The sequence below is a fragment of the Oncorhynchus gorbuscha genome, linkage group LG02 (assembly GCF_021184085.1).
Source record: "Oncorhynchus gorbuscha isolate QuinsamMale2020 ecotype Even-year linkage group LG02, OgorEven_v1.0, whole genome shotgun sequence".
Classification (NCBI taxonomy): Eukaryota; Metazoa; Chordata; class Actinopteri; order Salmoniformes; family Salmonidae; genus Oncorhynchus; species Oncorhynchus gorbuscha.
In genome coordinates this window covers 52,044,118-52,063,784 of record NC_060174.1, presented here as the reverse complement: position 1 = coordinate 52,063,784, position 19,667 = coordinate 52,044,118, and the positions used below count along the sequence as shown (strand labels likewise).

At 42.7% G+C, this 19,667-nt stretch overlaps 1 protein-coding gene across 3 annotated transcripts in view; it reads left to right on the top strand.

The window, feature by feature from the left end:
- Nucleotides 1–19,667, top strand: part of LOC124004024 (cytoskeleton-associated protein 5-A-like) — a 41,602-nt gene continuing 21,935 nt past the window's right edge. For 2 of the 3 annotated variants that reach the window (XM_046312777.1, XM_046312761.1), the window contains exons 1-26: nucleotides 1–137; nucleotides 2,196–2,284; nucleotides 4,366–4,559; nucleotides 8,145–8,351; nucleotides 8,470–8,641; nucleotides 8,923–9,055; nucleotides 9,872–9,972; nucleotides 10,155–10,268; nucleotides 10,389–10,493; nucleotides 10,687–10,776; nucleotides 10,959–11,123; nucleotides 11,380–11,508; nucleotides 11,810–11,956; nucleotides 12,143–12,241; nucleotides 12,383–12,493; nucleotides 12,663–12,755; nucleotides 13,008–13,193; nucleotides 13,340–13,434; nucleotides 13,619–13,802; nucleotides 14,063–14,205; nucleotides 14,456–14,630; nucleotides 14,881–14,994; nucleotides 15,227–15,355; nucleotides 15,797–15,991; nucleotides 16,238–16,370; nucleotides 17,798–17,913. In XM_046312777.1, coding sequence (XP_046168733.1) covers nucleotides 2,228–2,284; nucleotides 4,366–4,559; nucleotides 8,145–8,351; nucleotides 8,470–8,641; nucleotides 8,923–9,055; nucleotides 9,872–9,972; nucleotides 10,155–10,268; nucleotides 10,389–10,493; nucleotides 10,687–10,776; nucleotides 10,959–11,123; nucleotides 11,380–11,508; nucleotides 11,810–11,956; nucleotides 12,143–12,241; nucleotides 12,383–12,493; nucleotides 12,663–12,755; nucleotides 13,008–13,193; nucleotides 13,340–13,434; nucleotides 13,619–13,802; nucleotides 14,063–14,205; nucleotides 14,456–14,630; nucleotides 14,881–14,994; nucleotides 15,227–15,355; nucleotides 15,797–15,991; nucleotides 16,238–16,370; nucleotides 17,798–17,913 — 3,387 coding nt within the window. In that variant the 5' untranslated portion in view covers nucleotides 1–137; nucleotides 2,196–2,227. Of the gene's footprint in view, nucleotides 138–253; nucleotides 310–2,195; nucleotides 2,285–4,365; nucleotides 4,560–8,144; nucleotides 8,352–8,469; nucleotides 8,642–8,922; nucleotides 9,056–9,871; nucleotides 9,973–10,154; nucleotides 10,269–10,388; nucleotides 10,494–10,686; nucleotides 10,777–10,958; nucleotides 11,124–11,379; nucleotides 11,509–11,809; nucleotides 11,957–12,142; nucleotides 12,242–12,382; nucleotides 12,494–12,662; nucleotides 12,756–13,007; nucleotides 13,194–13,339; nucleotides 13,435–13,618; nucleotides 13,803–14,062; nucleotides 14,206–14,455; nucleotides 14,631–14,880; nucleotides 14,995–15,226; nucleotides 15,356–15,796; nucleotides 15,992–16,237; nucleotides 16,371–17,797; nucleotides 17,914–19,667 lie in introns of those variants that run through there. The other variant, XM_046312769.1, reaches the window with a different exon arrangement.

The window sequence follows — 19,667 nt, the reverse complement described above, 5'->3', positions numbered from 1 at the left end:
CGTTACTCTAGTTATGACCCTCCCTCTGGTTCCCCGCCCTTGGAGGCGTTTTCAAAGCTTGGACTGGAGAAAGTAATGATCGAATATCGGCTCCATCAAAATAGATAACACCATTTTGCCTAGCAGAAAGACCACAGGTAATGTTTAAAAAGCCACTATTCATTGTTCTGCTTCTTAGCTAGCTAATGAAAGGAGAGTTCGCGCTTTGATGTTCACTCAGACAACAGACCTCATTCATTTCGCTCACTGCTGCGTTGTCTGGGCCTGGCTGTGGTGGAGATGAAATAGCTGTTTTTTTTTAAATGTCAGGTAACGTTAGACATGTCTTATTTTGTACACATGCCAGCTTAATGCAATGTCGTACCTTCTATATTTGCTCCACGTTACACCGGTTGGTGAGAAAGCATCGTTGTAAATAGTTAACGTGGTTGTTGGGTTTTGGTGGTGTTGACAGGTCCAGCTAGCAGTTACCAGCTAACGTTACGGTTACTAGCCACGTTAGCTTGACGCTGTCCGCTGCCGCTTGCAACGGCATCAGTTTCAGCAAGCTGACGTTTAAGACGTGTGCCACACATTTGTATCGTTATTTGATTCCAACCAAATCTAGCTTCATAACAAACAGTTTTTTTTCTCTCGAAATATTAGCGCGCTAACTAGTTGCGAGCGGGGCTCTGCCAGCAATGGTCATCATGTTACTGTAACTAGCAACCTAACGTTAGGTTGTAATGTAGCTCGCTAGTTCATTCTGCCCAGCCAAGATACTGAACTCGTCCCAGCCAGTCACACATACGTTTCAAGTTGTATTTGGTCGTATGTACAGGATACAACGAAATTCGTACTCGCAACAATCAAATATAATACAATATAACAATAGGAACAAGTGAATGGAAGTAGAATAAACATTTTAGTATAATACAGGAAGGCACCATTTCTAGTACAGTATTTAAGCTAACGCTAGACGAACGGGGGAATTGGGCCAAGTATTTACATTGTGTGGGTGTGTGGTGCAGGTGGTCAGTCCAGCAGCTTGATGGCTTGTAGATATAAACTGTCTCTGAGCCTGTTGGTATCAGGCCTCATGCTCAGATGCGTCTGCCAGACGGTAAGGGAGTGGACTGGGGTGTGGGGTCCTTTTGATTATGCTGCAGGACTTCCTCAGGCACCGTTTCAAGTAGCTGTTCTGGATGGGTGGGAACACTGCCCCCGGTAATGTACTTGATGTAGCTTGCCAGAGTCTGTTGCCATGCTTCTTGGCAAATCTTTACATATCGCTCTGCTATTTGCAAGTAGTTAATTTGCCTAGCTAGATAGATGGATAGCTAACATGTTGAGGAATACCGTTACACATGACATGAGTGTCATTTCTGAAAGCTGTTTACCCCAACGTGCATTGGTCAATATGAAATCTGACGGGCATTAGGAGGGAATGACATGCTTGTCCGTTCAAATAGAGCTGTAGCACCTAGTACGGCCGTTTTGATCTACTTAACTCGCTGGCTATATTGTAACGGCAAGTGTTGCCTTCAGTTCTCCACCAGCAGTGCATTCGACAAGCTAATTGTTTAACTGAATTATGTTGGCACTCTCCACACACGTGTTATTGCTGCAGGCCAGAGCATTTCACACTGATGCTTTTGTGAGTGCCATGCTGTTATCTAAATTCACTTTTGGAATGATCTTCTCAATCTTTTGATGCATGCATAGTAGGTTATGTCTCTTGGATGAAAGGAAGTGAAATACACATTTCATTTAATCAGAAATGTACAGTGCCTTCATAAAGTATTCACACCCCTTGACTTTTTCCACATTTTGTTCTTACAGCCTGAGCTTAAAATTGAGATTTTGTCACTGGTCTACACACAATAGACCATATGTTTTTTGAAATTTTTACAAATGAAAAGCTGAAATGTCTTAAGTATTCAGCCCCTTTGTTATGGCAACCCTAAATAAGTTCAGGAGTAAAAATGTGCTTTACAAATCACATAAGTTGCACGGACTCACTCGGTGTGCAGTAATATTTGAATTCAGGCTTTTAACAACAAAATGTGGAATAAGTCAAGAGGTATGACTACTTCCTGAAGGCATTGTATGTTATGACTGCACTATTGACATACCAGCACTCATTCCAACTGGATGTTCTGAGAATGGATAGCAAAACTGGTGACTCCCACTTTGTTTTGATATTGTTGTTACAGTTGAATTTGTAAGGTGAAAAACAGAGGTCATCATGGGTGATGACAGTGAGTGGATGAAGTTGCCCATCGACCAGAAGTGTGAACACAAGGTGATTACCCCCTTACACACACACACACACACACACACACACACACACACACACACACACACACACACACACACACACACACACACACACACACACACACACACACTGAAGACAAACCTGACTTTCCACAGTGTTGAATCCTTGCTGGATGTGTTTCAGCAGCTGTGGTTTTGTTTCAGAAAATGTTATCCAATAGCACACCCTGAACTCACATTATCAGCTAGTGTTTTCCATTAGTGCCAGCCGTCGGCTAATCAGCCGGTTACGGACTCCTTTTCAGCCGGTTACCCTTTCCACTTCCTATTAACAAGGCTACTTTTCATTTAAAAGTTTAAATTGGCTAGTCCCTCAGGCCCTCTCCCGCTAGAATGAATGACATGCAGTTTCTAGCAATCTATTGATAGATAGGCGCCTATTATACACAAAGCGAGCGACGACGGAAGCTTCGTCTGTCCCATCCCCGGTATAATTTGTGTGTGCTGTGGTTGGTTGCAGTTGAATTTCTTTACATGGAGGAGGGAGAGCGCATGATGCTCGTGGGTTTGTACATCCCATGTCATGTAAGTTGTAACAATGAGTCGAAATCCACTTAGCCTATTTATTATTTTCTGCGACAATGTATTTTCTTTTGCGTCTTTCACATAGCCAGCGACGCAGAGTCGTAACGCATAAGCTATTTTACTGTGCTTTATTGGACAACTTAAAAGCAAGTGTTGACTTGTTATAAAAGGTGTCGAACCGACTGAATAAAGTCGATGTCCTATATCCCTTTGCCATTCATAAATCATGCAGCGTGGTTATGTACATGGTATCGCATCGGGACAAGTAAACCAAAGGTTTTCCTTTCCTAGGATGTCCGGGCTTGCCAGACAGTGGCGCTAAAGTGAGTGACTCTGGTCTCATCAGTCAGTGTAGCCTATCGCATAGGTGAGAGAGCCATTCATTTGGCTCTCTAATTTGCATGGGGACCGGTAGGCCAAGGTTTTTTTTTATGATTATCTGCAGATAAATAATGAAAACATTAGATGAAGAATCATCACTGCAGGAACAATAGGTTCTGGAGAGCCTCATTCTGGTCCAAATATGACCATTAGGTCCCTTACGGAATCTGGGCTTTAAAACGGAATTCAACAATGTAACGAATGTATTGATGTTTTTAGCATAATTTGTTTTGAGCGTATGAAACATGTTGAGTTTTTTAATTTTGTGTTGAGTATAATACTTAAGACTGACGTAAAGCCTTTGATGTTTTCCATTGAACCCTTTTCATTTATTTTTCAAGGTAATGTGGGCTATTTACTTAATTTTTCTATTCTATTAAAATACATAATTTGAAAAAGAAACGTGGCAATGCATACTTTGCAGTAAAACGTAATAAGACTTTAATCTCGAATACAGGTTAAATGAAATGTTTCATATTCTTATACTTAGGAAATAGCCCTTATCATATAGACCTAGACAAAATCCAGAACTACTACCAATACACTGAATTCATACATGTTCAGTCATTTAAATTGTCATGTCTTTCTACACAATACATTTTTCCAATCTGGGAGGTAAACTCGATAAAGTAGCCAATTCAATCATTTCGCACTACTGGCCCGGGGGTGCCTGGCTGGCAAATGTTTCTCTTTGGTGGCTACTCTGTGTACTTGTGAAAAACACTGGTAAGCTCATTTTAAGGAGCAGCTTTTCTTGAACACCGTTTCCCCCACAAAAACAGCTCATTTGGACTACGTTTCCCACAGCAAAGAGCTAGACTGAAGACTGCTCAATGGATTTTCCAAAAGGATAGCCTAACATGCAGTGAAGCTTATGATTTAAAGTTTCCGATCCCTGTCTTCAGTCTCTCTCAAATTATTTACACTCACTGACTGCTTCAATCACAATGGAGGATATGCTAAGCCAAACAACTGCCCTCTGTACTTAACATCAAAATAAGGCCCATTATAAATGTGTTTCTTACTCTGGCTGTACAACTAGAATCTGGGTCACATCAAATCCCTTAGTTATGAACTAAAATGTACCTTGACTCCCTCTCATCACAAGGCTCACTATTCTCCTGCTTCATCCCAACCAAGGTATGGAAAGCCAGACTAAATGGCTATGAAGAAGCCCTGAAGCTCTTCAAGAGGATAGAGGACGAGAAGAGCCCAGAATGGGGCAAATACCTGGGCCTGCTTAAGAAGTTTGTGACAGACTCAAACGCAGTGGCCCAGCTTAAGGGCCTTGAGGCAGCACTTGCCTACGTCGAGAATGCTCATGTGGCTGGCAAGTAAGTATTAGACCTAGATTTCATCTGACTACACAAACTGAACTTTGTAAATACAAGAATATGTAATAGTAACTCATTGCCTAGATCTTCAGGCTAGTTGAAAATAAGTCATGAAAAGGCCTAACTCATAGCCTTGGTTAACAGGTTAGGTGAATGCATACAATTATAATACAAGAGACTCATTGTAATTAGATCAGTGGTTCTTAACCTGGGTTCGATCGAACCCCAGGGGTTCGGTGAGTCAGTCTCAGGGGTTCGGCGGAGGGCAAGACAAACATCAGATTCATATGATTCGTGATGACACGCTCTGCTTGGCCATCATTGGCTGCAGGTGATCACGCTACATCGCTTGGCCTATCTGTGCTGCAGGGAATTTGGCGCGCTCAGTTTGTGACAATGGTGATGGTACGTCTTGTGATTTCTTTCTTAATATTTTAATTCCTTCATACTTACTATGTCGAGCAAAAAAAGAAAGTGGTCGGACGAATATGTACAATATGGATTTACATGTATAACCGAACGTGATGGGAGTCAGTGTCCTAACTGCATGATTTGCAATGCCAAGTTGAGCAATTCTAGTCTAGCACCGGCAAAGCTAAGATAACACTTCCTTAAGCTGCATGGAGATGGAGATGGAGAAAATACAAGAACACAACGCTCGCTGAATTCAAGGTGAAGAGAGCCAGATTCGATGAAAAGGCTACTCTGCCTGTTCTCGGCTTTGTACCCATCAACAAACCGATCCTCACAGCATCGTACAAAGTTGCTTACCTGATCGCAAAGCAGGGCAAACCACACACCATTGGTGAAACACTCATAAAACCAGCTGTGTTGAAGATGGCGAATATCATGCTGGGAAAAGAGGCCGAAGTTAAGTTTACATTTACATTTAAGTCATTTATCCCAAATTCCTCTTTCAAATGACACCATCATCGACAGAATAGAGGACATGAGCAAAGACATCTTGGCTCAAGTAGTTGCAGATCTGATTTCAAGCCCGGCAAAATTCAGCCTTCAACTCGATGAGACCACAGACATTTGCAATCTAAGCCAGCTTGCTGTATTCGTGCGCTATGTGAAAGACGACGTGATAAAGGAAGAATTTTTATTTTGTAAGCCTCTTACAACAACAACTAAGGCAGCCGATGTGAAGAAACTTGTGGATGACTTCTTCAAAGACAACAATCTTTCATGGGATATGGTTTCTGCAGTTTGTTCGGACGGAGCTCCAGTCATGCTGGGAAGAAAGTCTGGTTTTGGTGCGCCAGTGAAAGCCGATGCACCACACATTGTTACGCATTGTATTCTGCACAGGCATGCGTTGACAACAAACACCTTGCCTCCAAAACTGGTAGAAGTATTAAAAATTGTAGTGGAATGCGTGAACTATGTGCGAACTAGTGCTCTGCGGCATCGCATCTTCAGTGAGCTGTGTAAAGAAATGGGCTCTGAATTCGAGGTACTCCTGTACCATTCTAACGTTAGGTGGTTATCCCGGGGACAGGTGCTGAATCGTGTTTTTGCCGTGCGTGTGGAATTAGCCCTGTTTTTGCAAGAGCACCAACATTGTCATGCAGATTGCTTCAAAAATTCTGAGTTCATTCTCATTTTAGCGTACATGGCCGATATCTTCGCAGCTCTCAATCATCTCAATCAAAAGATGTAGGGCGGTGGAGTCAACATCATCGAAGCGGAGGAAAACCTGAAGGCTTTTCAAAAAAAGCTACCGTTATGGAAACGACGAACAGAGAACAATAACCGCAAACTTTCCCCTGCTGGACGACTGTGTAAGTAAGATCGAAAATGTATCTGGAATCGGAGACATTTCTGTACCCGCTGAACTGAAGCAAGCAATTGCCACGCACTTAGATGAGCTTGCAAAGTCTCTCGACGGATACTTCCCTACAAGAGAGTCATATCCAGCATGGGTGAGACAGCCGTTCACGTTTAGTGTTGAGACAACAGATGTCAATGATGAATACCTCGATGAAATCATTGAAATTCAGCAGAGCCAGGTTCAACAGCAACTCTTCAGAACAACAACGCTTTCAACGTTTTGGCGTCAACAAATGGTAACGTACCCTGTTATTGCTAAGAAAGCTCTGGAGATTTTCATACCGTTTGTTACAACATATCTTTGCGAGCAATCCTTTTCGAGGATGCTGGACATAAAAATGAAGAAAAGGAACAGACTTTGTTGCGAAAATGACATGAGAGTGGCACTTGCCAAGGTGAAGCCGCGCATTTCTGAACTTGTCTCTGAAAGGCAGCAGAAGTCACACTGATTTGCAGTAAATATTCATTATTATGTTTTTGTTTTTGTGTGAAAATGATAATCTGTGTGAAAATGTTTTGATGATTTTGTTCTTTGAACACAGTGATGTTGATGCATGGTTCATTTTGTGCACCAGTCAAATATATACCTATGTTTTGAATTTGATTTTTTTTTCAATTAAGAAGGGTTCGGTGAATGCGCATATGAAACTGTTGGGGTTCAGTACCTCCAAGGTTAAGAACCACTGAATTAGATGGATTCATACATCTACATCTCCCAATGAAAGCTTTGTCTGTTTTAAGTGCTGCTCTCTGTGTGAAACTGGGCTAGTTGTGGAAGCTCCAGTGAGCTGCAACGCTGTCAGGATACATTTTAAGCCTGCCTGATACTTATTTATGGAGAGAGCCAGTCTGACATCAGAGCTGTATATCGTGTGCAACCTATCAAGCAAGGATTACACTATTGAATGACTAGTAGGGACTTTGAGTCCATCTCAGAGTTGACACTTCAAGATTCCACCCGGATGATGTCTACTATGTGGTGATTAGTCTAGGTTGATATTTACATGTTCTACAAGATATCAAAGCCTAACTTATATTTGAAGTCAAACAAAAAGCTTTTCTTTTAAACGTGTGTGAACATGCTGGAATTAGAATGCCCGGTAGTGAATGAGAGAAGACGGCCGCGAGCATCAACGGCGTTATGTGTTTCAAATTGGAAAGCAAGTCTATTTTCCTCGTGTCTATCTAAAGCAATGGTGGTAAAGTGAGCAGATAAAAAGCTAGAAAATAGACTGTTTGTGCATTGTCATGTCTGTAGTTGTGACATGTATAGTTAAAACGCGTCTATTTAGTGTTTGTGTAGCTGCCAGTGGCAATAATACATATTTGAAAACAATAACTTTATGCCTCTGACTTTGTTGATTTCGAGCACAGGCATATCGCCTACGCCTGGGGAACTCCGTTCAAGAGAGAATACTGTTATGTGGATAGAACGAGACTAGCGAAATTCTTTATAAACGGCTAGGTTGTATTAGCTAGAACTCTCCTCACGTTTGTGAGCTAACATAACAGAAGGCAGGTACAGTGGCTCCCGTAGGACATATAAGGTGAGTCAAAAGGAACACGCAACAATAATTCGTAAGGGCTACGTAGCAAACATATCATTCAACTGTTTATTTTGGACTCTTAATGACAATTAAGCTGGTATACGCTACGCAGTGTCTGTGAATTGATAATCTACTCTCGCACGGAAAGTTTGACGGTGTCTCTCTGTGTGGTTTCGGGTTAAGTGTTTTGCATGTGTTCCAGAACATCAGGAGAGGTGGTGTCGGGAGTGGTCAGTAAAGTGTTCAACCAGCCTAAAGCTCGGGCCAAAGAGCTGGGCTCAGACATCTGCCTCATGTACATGGAGATTGAGAGGGCTGAGGTGGTTCAGGACGAGCTCATCAAAGGCCTCGATAACAAAAACCCCAAGATTGTTGTCACCTGTATTGAAACTTTAAGGAAAGCACTTAGGTGAGTTTTTCTACTTCATAGTTTTCCTAAAGATTTCTCCAACCAATTAATTCAGCCACATTTTTTTACCATAGGGCTAAATCCTGAAATGTAGCACTTTTTTCCCCTTCATTTCCAGTGAGTTTGGCTCCAAAATTATTACTCTGAAGCCAGTGGTGAAAGTTTTGCCCAAACAGTTTGAGTCTCGAGAAAAGGCAGTTCGAGATGAGGCCAAACTACTAGCAGTAGAGATCTATAAATGGATCCGGGATGCTCTTCGACCTCCTCTCCAGGGCATCAACTCTGTTCAGGTGAGATGAGGCTTCTGAAAATGTTGATACAGAGGCTCTTTCTCAGTTAATCTTTCCTTGATTTCTTACATCCTTCTCAAAACACATAGGATAAGTAGGTCTGAGAGGAGGGACTTTGGACCTTCTTCAATAATAGGCTTGATGCATGGAATCTTCAAAAGACCAATTGAGATGCAGCCAGAGTTTGCTTATGCTCATATGCAACATGGGTCTCCGTAAATACTGGAACAACTGATGAATGGGATGTCTAACAGCGGTCTTTCCTTTTCTTTCTTTCACAGTTGAAGGAACTGGAGGAAGAGTGGGTGAAGCTGCCGACTGCAGCCCCCAAACAGAGCCGCTTCCTCCGCTCACAGCAGGCCCTCAAGGCCAAGTTTGAACAGCAGCAGGCAGCTGGAGGAGACGAGGCAGATGGTATACTTTGTCGGATTTAGCCTATAGTTTTGAAGTTCACATTTTAAGGCACTTTTACCTCTTTCCCCCCCCCCCCCCCCCCTAGCCTGGATGGCAGTCTTTGCGCTGTCTTATGGAACTCCTTAAGGAATTGTTGACGAGATGGCGCCAACAGATCTGTGACTAGGCTTCTCCTCAGCAGCTTAATTCCATTTGTGAAACAATTGATCTTCGTCAATGGCTTTTTTTTTGAGAGAATTTGCGCAACGCTTTGTCTTTGTGGAAGATGTATCTAAATGTGCCATGTTATCTTTTTGATGGAAACTGGCCTTGTGAAAAACCTTTGCTGAAGCGTTGTCAAGCATACAGTACCAGTCAAAAGTTTGGACACACTGATTTTTTTTTATTTTGACTATTTTCTACATTCTAGAATAATGGTGAAGACATCAAAACTATGAAATAACACACATGGAATCATGTAGTAACCATAAAAGTGTTACCTTGTCGCAACACAAGGGATTAGCTCAAACGCATTAGGAGGGAAAGAAATTCCACAAATTAACTTTTAAGAAGGCACACCTGTTAGTTGAAATGCATTCCAGGTGACTACCTCATGAAGCTGGTTATGTTATTTCATAGTTTTGATGTCTTCACCAATATTCTACAATGTAGAAAATAGTCAAAATAAAGAAAAACCCTTGAATGAGTAGGTGTGTCCAAACGTTTGACTGGTACTGTATAGTCTTGTTTTTTTCTATAATCATGTTGATGATGAGATGGGTAGGCCGGCCTACATTATCAAATTGAATGTCTAACACCGTAAACTCTCTCTTTCAGGAGATAAGGATGATGAACCTGCACCTCAGGTAGACCCTTACGAGCTGCTGGAAGCAGTGGAGATCCTCTCGAAACTACCTAAAGACTTCTACGACAACATTGTACGTTTGGGCACCACTGTTTAAGGGACATAGGCCTTAAGTGTATCTATTGAATTAATATATTTTCTAAACATGTGTAGTAATATTTTTTGAAAGCAAAAGTTAAGCTATTATTTGTTTCTTGTATTGTGTGAAATCCATGTCATGAGACACAAACCATCTATCATCATATCTGTCCTTAGGAGGCCAAAAAATGGCAGGAGAGGAAAGAGGCCCTGGAAGCAGTGGAGACCTTGGCTAAAAACCCTAAATTGGAGAACGGGGACTTTGGTGACTTAGTCAGAGCACTAAGAAAGGTACTGTAACATTTATGCTTCACGGGAACACCACTAATGGGGATACCGGGTAGTGAAATGTGTCTCCAGGAAGTAGGACAATGTTAAACGTCCTGAAAAGAACGATTTCTTGTTTCCCAGGTTATTGGTAAAGATGCAAATGTTATGTTGGTGACCCTAGCTGCCAAATGTGTGGCTGGACTAGCAGCTGGGCTTCGGAAGAAGTTTGGAACGTACGCAGGACATGTAAGTTACCTTCAAGGCAGTGGTATAGAATTGTGTTCACAACAGTTATGCTAAGCCAAGAGCAGTGAATGTGGGAGCTGATGCATGAACAAGCTGAGTGGGTTAACAGTAGGGAGCAGTGGCAACATGTCCTTGTACATCCTGATTTACTGTGCCAGAAACACTGTGCTTATATTATGCTCTGTGTTTCAAGGTGGTGCCAACAATTTTAGAAAAGTTTAAAGAGAAGAAACCCCAAGTGGTCCAGGCCTTGCAAGAGGCTATTGATGCAATCTTCCTTACTGTGAGTGAACTGTACTATGTGGATTCACTGGTAATAGTTTGGGCTTTGGGCTTTCATATCAAGCTGATTTTGTGAGATCTGGAATGTTTTGAGATATTTTTTGCCGTTTGACTTGGTCAAGGGACTGCCTATATTTTCTGGGCCTAACATAATATTTTCCATGTCTTCTTATTGTTTTGCAGACAACTCTCCAGAATATCAGTGAGGATGTGTTGGGTGTGATGGACAACAAAAACCCTTCCATCAAACAGCAGGCCTCTCTGTTCCTGGCCAGAAGCTTCCGCCACTGCACCCAAGCCACGTTGCCAAAGAGCATGCTCAAAGTTTTCTGTCCTGCATTTCTCAAGGTTCCCGAAAACATTTCCTATTCATAAATGGGCAACAGGCTGGTTTCCCAGACACAGATTAAGCCTAGTTCTGGACTAAAAAGCATGCTTAGTTGAGAATCTGGATTGAAAGTACTTTTTAGTCCAGGACTAGGCTTAATCTGTGCCTGGGGAAAACGTCCCTCTGTGTTCACAAGTGATAATGTTTTGTCTGCCATTTTGTGAATGCGTGTGGAATTATACTCCTACTTCCCCATCTCTTGATTAACCCTCTCAGCAAGTGAATGATTCGGCCCCAGAGGTGAGAGACGCTGCGTATGAAGCTTTGGGGACAGCCATGAAGGTGGTTGGGGAGAAGGCTGTCAACCCATTCCTGGCTGATCTGGACAAACTCAAGCTTGACAAGGTGAGGATTGCTATCAGTATATCTTATCATTAATATCAGTGTGTTAGCTTATCGTCAATATGCAGCATGACCTTATCGTTGGTATCAGTCGATCTTGTGTGTCGTGTTATATTGTGTATCCTGTGTAAAACTAGTTTACCCCTTGAAACTAAAGGTGAACTAATGCCAATGTAGATGAGTTCTTTATCGGATACAGGGTTGTAGTATTATGAGTAAATGAGATTGTATCCTTTAAAGTTGACCCATTTGGAAGAGTAGACAACAAATGAAATGACCTGACCATCCATCTCTAAATGAACAGATTAAAGAAAGTGCCGATAAAGTGGAGCTGCCTGGAAAGAAAGGTGGTGTTGGGGCGGAGAAGAAGGCACCTGCTGCAAAGGCAGCACCGCCTGCTGTGGCTCCAGCTAGATCCTCTGGACCGCCCAAGAAGGCCCCAGCAGCTAAGGTTTGATTTAATTGATTTGGCAGTTAAAATGCATATTAAAGCCACTTCCGCCTGAGACGAGGTGAAGCCCAGGCTGTCAGTCTTATTCACCAGGCTCGCTGCACTGTCCCCGATTACAAACTGTAACCATTGTAGGCGTATGTAAAGAAACTACTAAAATGAGTATTTGTGTTCGTTATTTTGCAGTTGGGTGGACCTCCTAAGAAAGGGAAACCTGCCTCCGCTCCGAGTGCGAAAGGAAAGAAATGTCCTGAAACGAAGGAATTTGTAGAGACCGAGCTATCAGTGAGTCGACTGTTTAAGAGGACTGCTATGTGCAGCGTTTTAACCGTAGGAATACTCATGCTTTATGGGTCTGATTTGAATGAGCGAAACAGTTTTTCGTGCAGTGAACTCTTTCATCTCCCTTCTGTTTGTGTCCACTAGATTGAGGTGTGTGAGGAGAGGTCCGCCACGGTGCTCCCTGCCTCCTGCATGCAGCTGCTGGACTCTGCTAACTGGAAGGAGAGACTGGCCAGCATGGAGGAGTTTCAGAAGGTGACTAGTTTTGACTGTATAATCTGACTTCTTTAGTATTGTCTTACTCATATCTCATTAAATGGAACCCGTTTGTGTACTATTTAATTCTGTGATCTTGCTCGTATTGCGAACCTGTAAATAGATTCATTACTATTATGTTACATTCTTGTCATGTGATTGTCATCAGGCTGTGGAGCAGATGGACAAGAGTGAGATGCCTTGCCAGGCTCTGGTTAGGATGCTTGCCAAGAAACCAGGCTGGAAAGAGACCAACTTCCAGGTACATCATACCAACGTTTTAAAACACTTACCGCAACAACAAGCGCTAAAATGGATGCATAGATACAAATGTTGATTAATCACCTGAGGTTTGTTTTTTTAACGGCTTAGACCTATGCATTGGACCTTGTATTTGTCCAGCGCCTGTCATTTATTGTGGATTGTGTAAAATAAAAAAACTCTTCACTAGATGGATCCACCTTGCTCTGTCGTCACAATTGACTTTTGGTTCTTGGGTTGGGTCATGGTTCAGGTGATGCAGATGAAGCTTCACATTGTGGGTCTGATAGCCCAGAAGGGATCATTCTCCAAGACGTCAGCCTTCGTGGTGTTGGACGGCCTGGTGGATAAAATAGGAGATGTGAAGTGTGGCGGAAAAGCCAAGGAGGGCCTGACTGCTACTGCTGAAGCCTGCTCCCTCCCCTGGACTGCTGAACAGGTCTGTTGTTGTCTTTCTGACTACATTTCTAATTGACACTGTGGTTCTGCTATTCCAATTTTTCCCTCCCGTGTCTTTGAATAAAAAATAATAAAAAAATACGGGTAAGAAATATCAGTTGTTCACGAGCGTTCTTCATCCCTCAGGTGGTTTCCATGGTTTTTGCACAGAAGAATCCTAAAAATCAAGCTGAAACCCTCAACTGGTTGGCTAATGCCATGAAGGAATTTGGATTTGCTGGGTAAGTGTCTTACTACCCATTGTTGTCGGTGTATTCATTCACCAATGACAATATCAAAGCATTCTGTGTCCTATGATAAGATGTTCTAATTCACGCAACCATCGTGGTAACACAAGTCTGCCAGTATAATGCTTTATAACTTGTTCAAAATATGTATGATAATGTGCATGTTTATCCCCTGCAGCATCAATGTGAAGGGTTTCATTAACAACGTCAAGACGGCGTTGGGAGCGACCAACCCTGCGGTGCGGACCGCAGCCATCACCCTCCTAGGAGTCATGTACCTGTACATGGGAGCTCCTCTGCGCATGTTCTTCGAGGATGAGAAACCTGCCCTGCTGAAACAGATAGACGATGAGTTTGAAAAGGTAAGAAAAACATGGGTGAGGAATAGGTTGATTTGGAGAACCCACAAATATGCCCGTATCTAATATGTGTAGTATGTATACAATTGTGTATTTGTATTTTCTAATGAATGGCCTCTCTGGCTCTCTTTTGAAATCGCTAGCAACAAGTTGATTTCATCTGCAATCTGTTCGCTCTACATAAGATTGTCAAGAAGGCATATAAGACATGTATATATTGTATGTATATATTTTCAATGGGGCTGATGAGATTGCTGCTTCAGATGCAAGGCCAGTCTCCTCCAACTGCGTTCAGAGGAGCCAGGAAAGGAGGAGCGGAGGAGGATGGAGAGGAGGCAGACGAGCAGGAGGAGGATGGGGGAGGAGCACCTGACGTCATGGATCTGCTACCTAGAACCGACATCAGGTTTGACTTTACGCTTATACCCTTTTTCACACTACCTTGTCGGTGCTGTTTTGTATTTTCAGCAACTATGATGGATGCGTAATCAGGCCAGCTCATTACTGCTTAGATTGGTTTGGCTCTGTTCAGCTCAGTAGTGTGAAGAACCCTGTACTACTTTGACTATTTAGATGACGTTTTTTCCGCTCTATGTTTTTGATGGTTTAGCCATTCCACCTCATTAATGCACTCCATTCTTTCGTCTCCTGTGCAGTGATAAGATCACGCAAGACATGGTGGATAAGGTAGGTGACAAGAATTGGAAGATTCGTAAGGAGGGTCTGGACGAGGTGGCAGCGGTCATCTCTGAGGCCAAGTTTATCCAGCCCAGCATCGGAGAGCTACCCATGGCACTGAAGGGACGCCTCAACGACTCCAACAAGATCCTGGTAAGAAGTGTGCTGGGCTCTGACTGAAGAGCTACCGGTCTGTTTTTTTTTCCAGTTTCAAATTCAATATACAGCATGATGAAGGCGTGGATTGTTTTAAAAGGCAGTTATTTTACGACAAAGTCTTCAAACATTTTGCCAGGCACTCTTGTATGTTAAGTCTAAAGTATATTTTCTTCTATCTGATAGTAGAATGTTATTTGATTTATTGTAGCTTTTTCTGACCCCAATGTATCTCTTCTTTCCCCAGGTCCAGCAAACCCTGACCATTCTTCAGCAGATCGCCGTAGCAATGGGCCCAGCTCTGAAGCAACATGTCAAGAACCTGGGCATGCCCATCATCACTGTACTGGGAGACGGCAAGGTAAAGACTATCATACTCTGACATGCATGCACAAAGGCATAGGTAGTTATTATGATTAGTGTGATAGAGAATATTATACTGTATGCATAGTACACACATGATGAGCATAACAATCTCGTATAAGTGATAGACTGAGTGACTGTTTGTTGTTCTCAGCATCAGTTGTCACTCAGTATTGTATTGAGTGAATACTTGGTGTTGACTGACTCTGTGTATCCCCTCTCCCCTGTAGACCAACGTGCGTGCTGCTGCCATGACAACCCTGCAGGCCTGGGTAGAACAGACCGGCATGAAGGACTGGCTGGAGGGAGAGGACCTGTCTGAAGAGCTCAAGAGAGAGAACCCCTTCCTTAGGCAGGAGGTACAAACACAGCCCTTCAGGTCATCACTTTAAACCTCTCTTAAAGCCTGCCTCTTGTAGCTGGCAGTAATATGTAATAAGGATGTGGTTAGGTGCTGGTATTGTGTGGAATCTGAGCACAAGGTTGAAACATTGGGGGCATCTGGAATGGGAAGCGTAATACCTCCCAACCATGTTTGATGGCCATGTACGTTTAGAATCTCCCCCCGGCACAGCCAGAAGAGGACTGGCCACCCCTTAGAGCCTGGTTCCTCTACGTTTCTTCCTAGGTTCCTGCCTTTCTAGGGAGTTTTTCCCCTAGCCACTGTGCTTCTGCATTGCTTGCTGTTTGGGGTTTTAGGCTGTGTCTCTGTATAAGGACTTGTGACATCTGCTGATGTAAAAAGGGCTTTATAAATGCATTTGATTGAGAAAGACTCCTATAACATGCCCCCCCCCCAGGTGCTGGGCTGGCTGGCAGAGAAGCTCCCCGCCATGCGTACGGTGCCCTCTGACCTGATGCTGTGTGTGCCCTACCTGTACTCCTGTCTGGAGGACCGCAACGGAGATGTGAGGAAGAAGGCCCAGGACGCCCTGCCCATCTTTATGATGCACCTGGGCTACGAGAAGATGTTGAAGGCCACTGGCAAACTCAAGGTACGCCCTGCTACGGAGGAGATGACTTGGACAGGCTAAATATAAAGATATAAAAAATGACTGAATGACTAATTGATAGTGGAGTGAAAGAAAGTGAAATGGAGCTGGATTCCCAGGCTAGAGAACATTGTCTTACGTCCGGTTCGTGGCTACGCTGTCGTGTCAGAATGACGCAATTTTTCTGAAGCCAATGGGCTTGTATTGTTGTTCTGTCGTGACTCTCTGTGTGTCCCACTGTCCCTGCAGCCCGCCTCCAAGGAGCCTGTGTCTGCCCTGCTGGAGAAGGCGCGGGCAGTGATGCCAGCCAAGCTCGCTCCACCTCCTGGCAAAGCTGGCGCAGCCAAGTCTGTCAGCGGCGGTGCCCCTGCTGCAAAGTCAGGTTGGCTTGCTTCTCAGTTACTGTCTGAATGATGGGTGATCAAATTGTACTTGTCACATGCGCCGAATACACAAATGGTCACTCCCATTTGATTAATTGTTCAGCAGTCTTCTAAGCCGTAAGACTGCTGAACAATTAGTCAAATGGTCACCCGGACTATTTACATTGAACCCCCCCCCCCCCCTCGACTAACCTGTACCCCCGCACTTTGACTTGGTACCAGTACACTTTGTATATAGCCTCGTTATTGTTATTTTGTGTTACTTTTTATTACATTTGTTACTTTAGTATTTTCTTAACTCTGCATTGTTTAAGGTCTTGTAAGTAATCATTTCACGGTTCTACACCTGTTGTATTCGATGCATGTGACATACGATTTGATCATACAGCTCTGTAGAAGCTCATAATTAGCCTTTTGAACGTTGACTTGGCACTCCGGTACTGCTTGCCATGTGGTAGCAGAGATAAGTCTATGACTTGGGTTACTGGAGTCTTTAACAATTTTGGGGGCCTGATATCGCCTATTATATAGGTCCTGGATGGCTTGGTCCCAGTGATGTACTGGACCGTGCGCACTACACTCTGTAGCGCCTTACTGTCCGATGCCGAGCAGTTGCCGTAACAGGCGGTGATGCAACCGTTCCGGATGCTCTCGGTGGTGCAGCTGTATAACTATGAGTGTGCAGAACAGTGTGCATCCCAAATGGCACCCTATTACCTAATTAAATACGCATGACTTTTGACCAGGTTCAATAGGGGAGTATGCGCCTTTTCATGTGGCTATATCTTTTCCAATTGTCTTATCTTAGGTTCTAATTCTCAGAGTAAAAAAACTCTACGGACACTATGAAACCAAGTTTATTCTGTCCAGAGGATCAATACAGCTGCATTAGACAAACATTTTCACACAAGCACAGATATTTAACGTATCCTCATAGGCTTGAGTCTCCTCCTACCTATCTGTACAAACATCGTTCTTTACTGCTAGGCAGGACACTAGTGATGTGGGCCATAAACTTTTATTTCTCCCTTAAGGTTACCTGACCTCAACCCACCCCTCCATCACTAATCCATGACTCTCTCCCCTTATCAATGCCTGCCACCTGTAATCGCGTCCCTGCACTCAACACATTCCAAGCTTAATTGCACACACTATATACCTTCCTCCTATAACCATTCACTTCTGGTGTAGACCCTCTAAACCTCAGCACTCCATCAGTGACATGAATAAGTATATTTCAGATTCTCAACCCATCATCTTGAGCAAACAAACATTTCTCTACCTCCCTTGGATAGGTAGCCTGTTTTGTAAAATGTCGACTTTGTCTGTAAATCTATATAAAAATATCTTCTATAATAGAGTATTGTTTATATAAGCCGTGTTCATCCCAGAACTTCCTAACCACTCTGTTGTTGGTGTTGTGCAGCTTCGTCTAAAGCTAAACCTAAACCTGTTATTGATGACTATGATGATGATGATGACGACGAGCCAGAGCCCGAAACTAAGACTAAGAAAGTGGTTAAGCCCGGAGCTGCTAAAAAGGTATGCATTTATTCATCTTAAGTGTTTATTTGTCTGGCACCGTGTACAATTAAAACATACATTTGATGCATTGTTCCAGATATACAGTGCCTTCAGAAAGTATTCATACCCCTTGACTTATTCCACATTTTGTTGTTACAGCCTGAATTCAAAATATACTAGGTTTTTTTTTCACTCATCTACATGCAATGCCCCATAATGACAAAGTGAAAACATGTTTTTAGAAATGTTAGCAAATGTATTGAAAGTGAAATAAAGATATCTAATTTACTTAAGTATTCACATGCCTGGGTCAATACTTTGTAGAAGCACCTTTGGCAGCAATGACAGCTGAGAGTCTTTCTGGTTAAGTTTAAAAACTTTCCACGCTTGGATTGTACAACATTTGCCCATTTAAAAAAATATATATTTTTTAAATTCTTCAAGCTCTGTCAAATTGGTTTTTGATCATTGCTAGACAACCATTTTTTCAGGTCTTGCTGTAGATTTAAGTCAAACAGTAACTCAGCCACTCGGGAACATTCACTGGCATCTTGGTAAGCAACTCCAGTGTAGATTTGGCCTTGTGTTTTAGGTTCTTGTCCTGATGAATGGTGAGTTCATCTCCCAGTATCTAGTGGAAAGCAGAATGAAACAAGTTTTCCTCTGGGATTCTTCCTGTGCTTAGCTCCATTCCGTTTTTATTTTTGATCCTGAAAATCTCCCCAGTCCTTAAGGATTACAAGCATATCCATAACATGATGCAACCACCACTCTGCTTGAAAATATGGAGAGTATTGGATTTGCCCCAAACATGACAAAAAGTGGATTGCTTTGCACTTGGTATTGTGGAGTAACTACAATGCTGTTGATCCATCCTCAGTTTTCTCCTATCACAGCCATTACAAATATCTGTAACTGTTTCAATGTCACCATTGGCCTCATGGTGAAATCCCTGAGCAGTTTCCTTCCTCTCCGGCAACACCATCCAAAGTGTAATTAACAACTTCACCATGTTTCACCATGCTTTTATTTTTACCCATCTAACAATGCCATTATTTGCTAGGCATTGGAAAACCTCCCAGGTCTTTCTGGTTGAATCTGTGTTTGAAATTCACTGTGCGACTGAGGGACCTTTCCATATAATTGTGAGTGGGGTACAGAGATGAGGCAGTCATTCAAAAACACTTATTGCACACAGTGAGTCCATGCAACTTATGTGAATTGTTAAGCACATGTTTACTCCTGAACTTAATTAGGTTTGCCATAACAAAGGGTTTGAATACTTATTGACTCAAGACATTTCAGCTTTTTTTAAGTTCATTTGTAAAAAAAATTCTAAAAACATAATTCCCCTTTGACATTATGGGGTATTGTTTGTCACTGGCCTACACACAATCTCAATTTTTAAATTCAAGCTGTAACACAACAAAATGTGGAAAAAGTAAAGGGCTGTAAATGCTTTTTGAATGCTCTGTGGCTAGACCGATAATGCTCAGCTCCAGTCCCTGGGAATCTTACCTGCCACTGTACCGAATTAGATTTTTCATGACAATCTCATTTGGCACTTGGCACACCAAGCTACTACTATGTGCCAGCTTTTCTCTCTGTGAACTGGATATTTCATTCTGCATTTAATAGAACACCCCCCAGGAATCTGTTGCGAGCTCGGATAAAGATAGTGTCAGTAGTCCTAAAAGACTTACAAAGGGAAGCCTAGCAGCCAGCAGGTACATGGTTGGAGTCGACCACCACTGTGTTGCTAATATGTGACA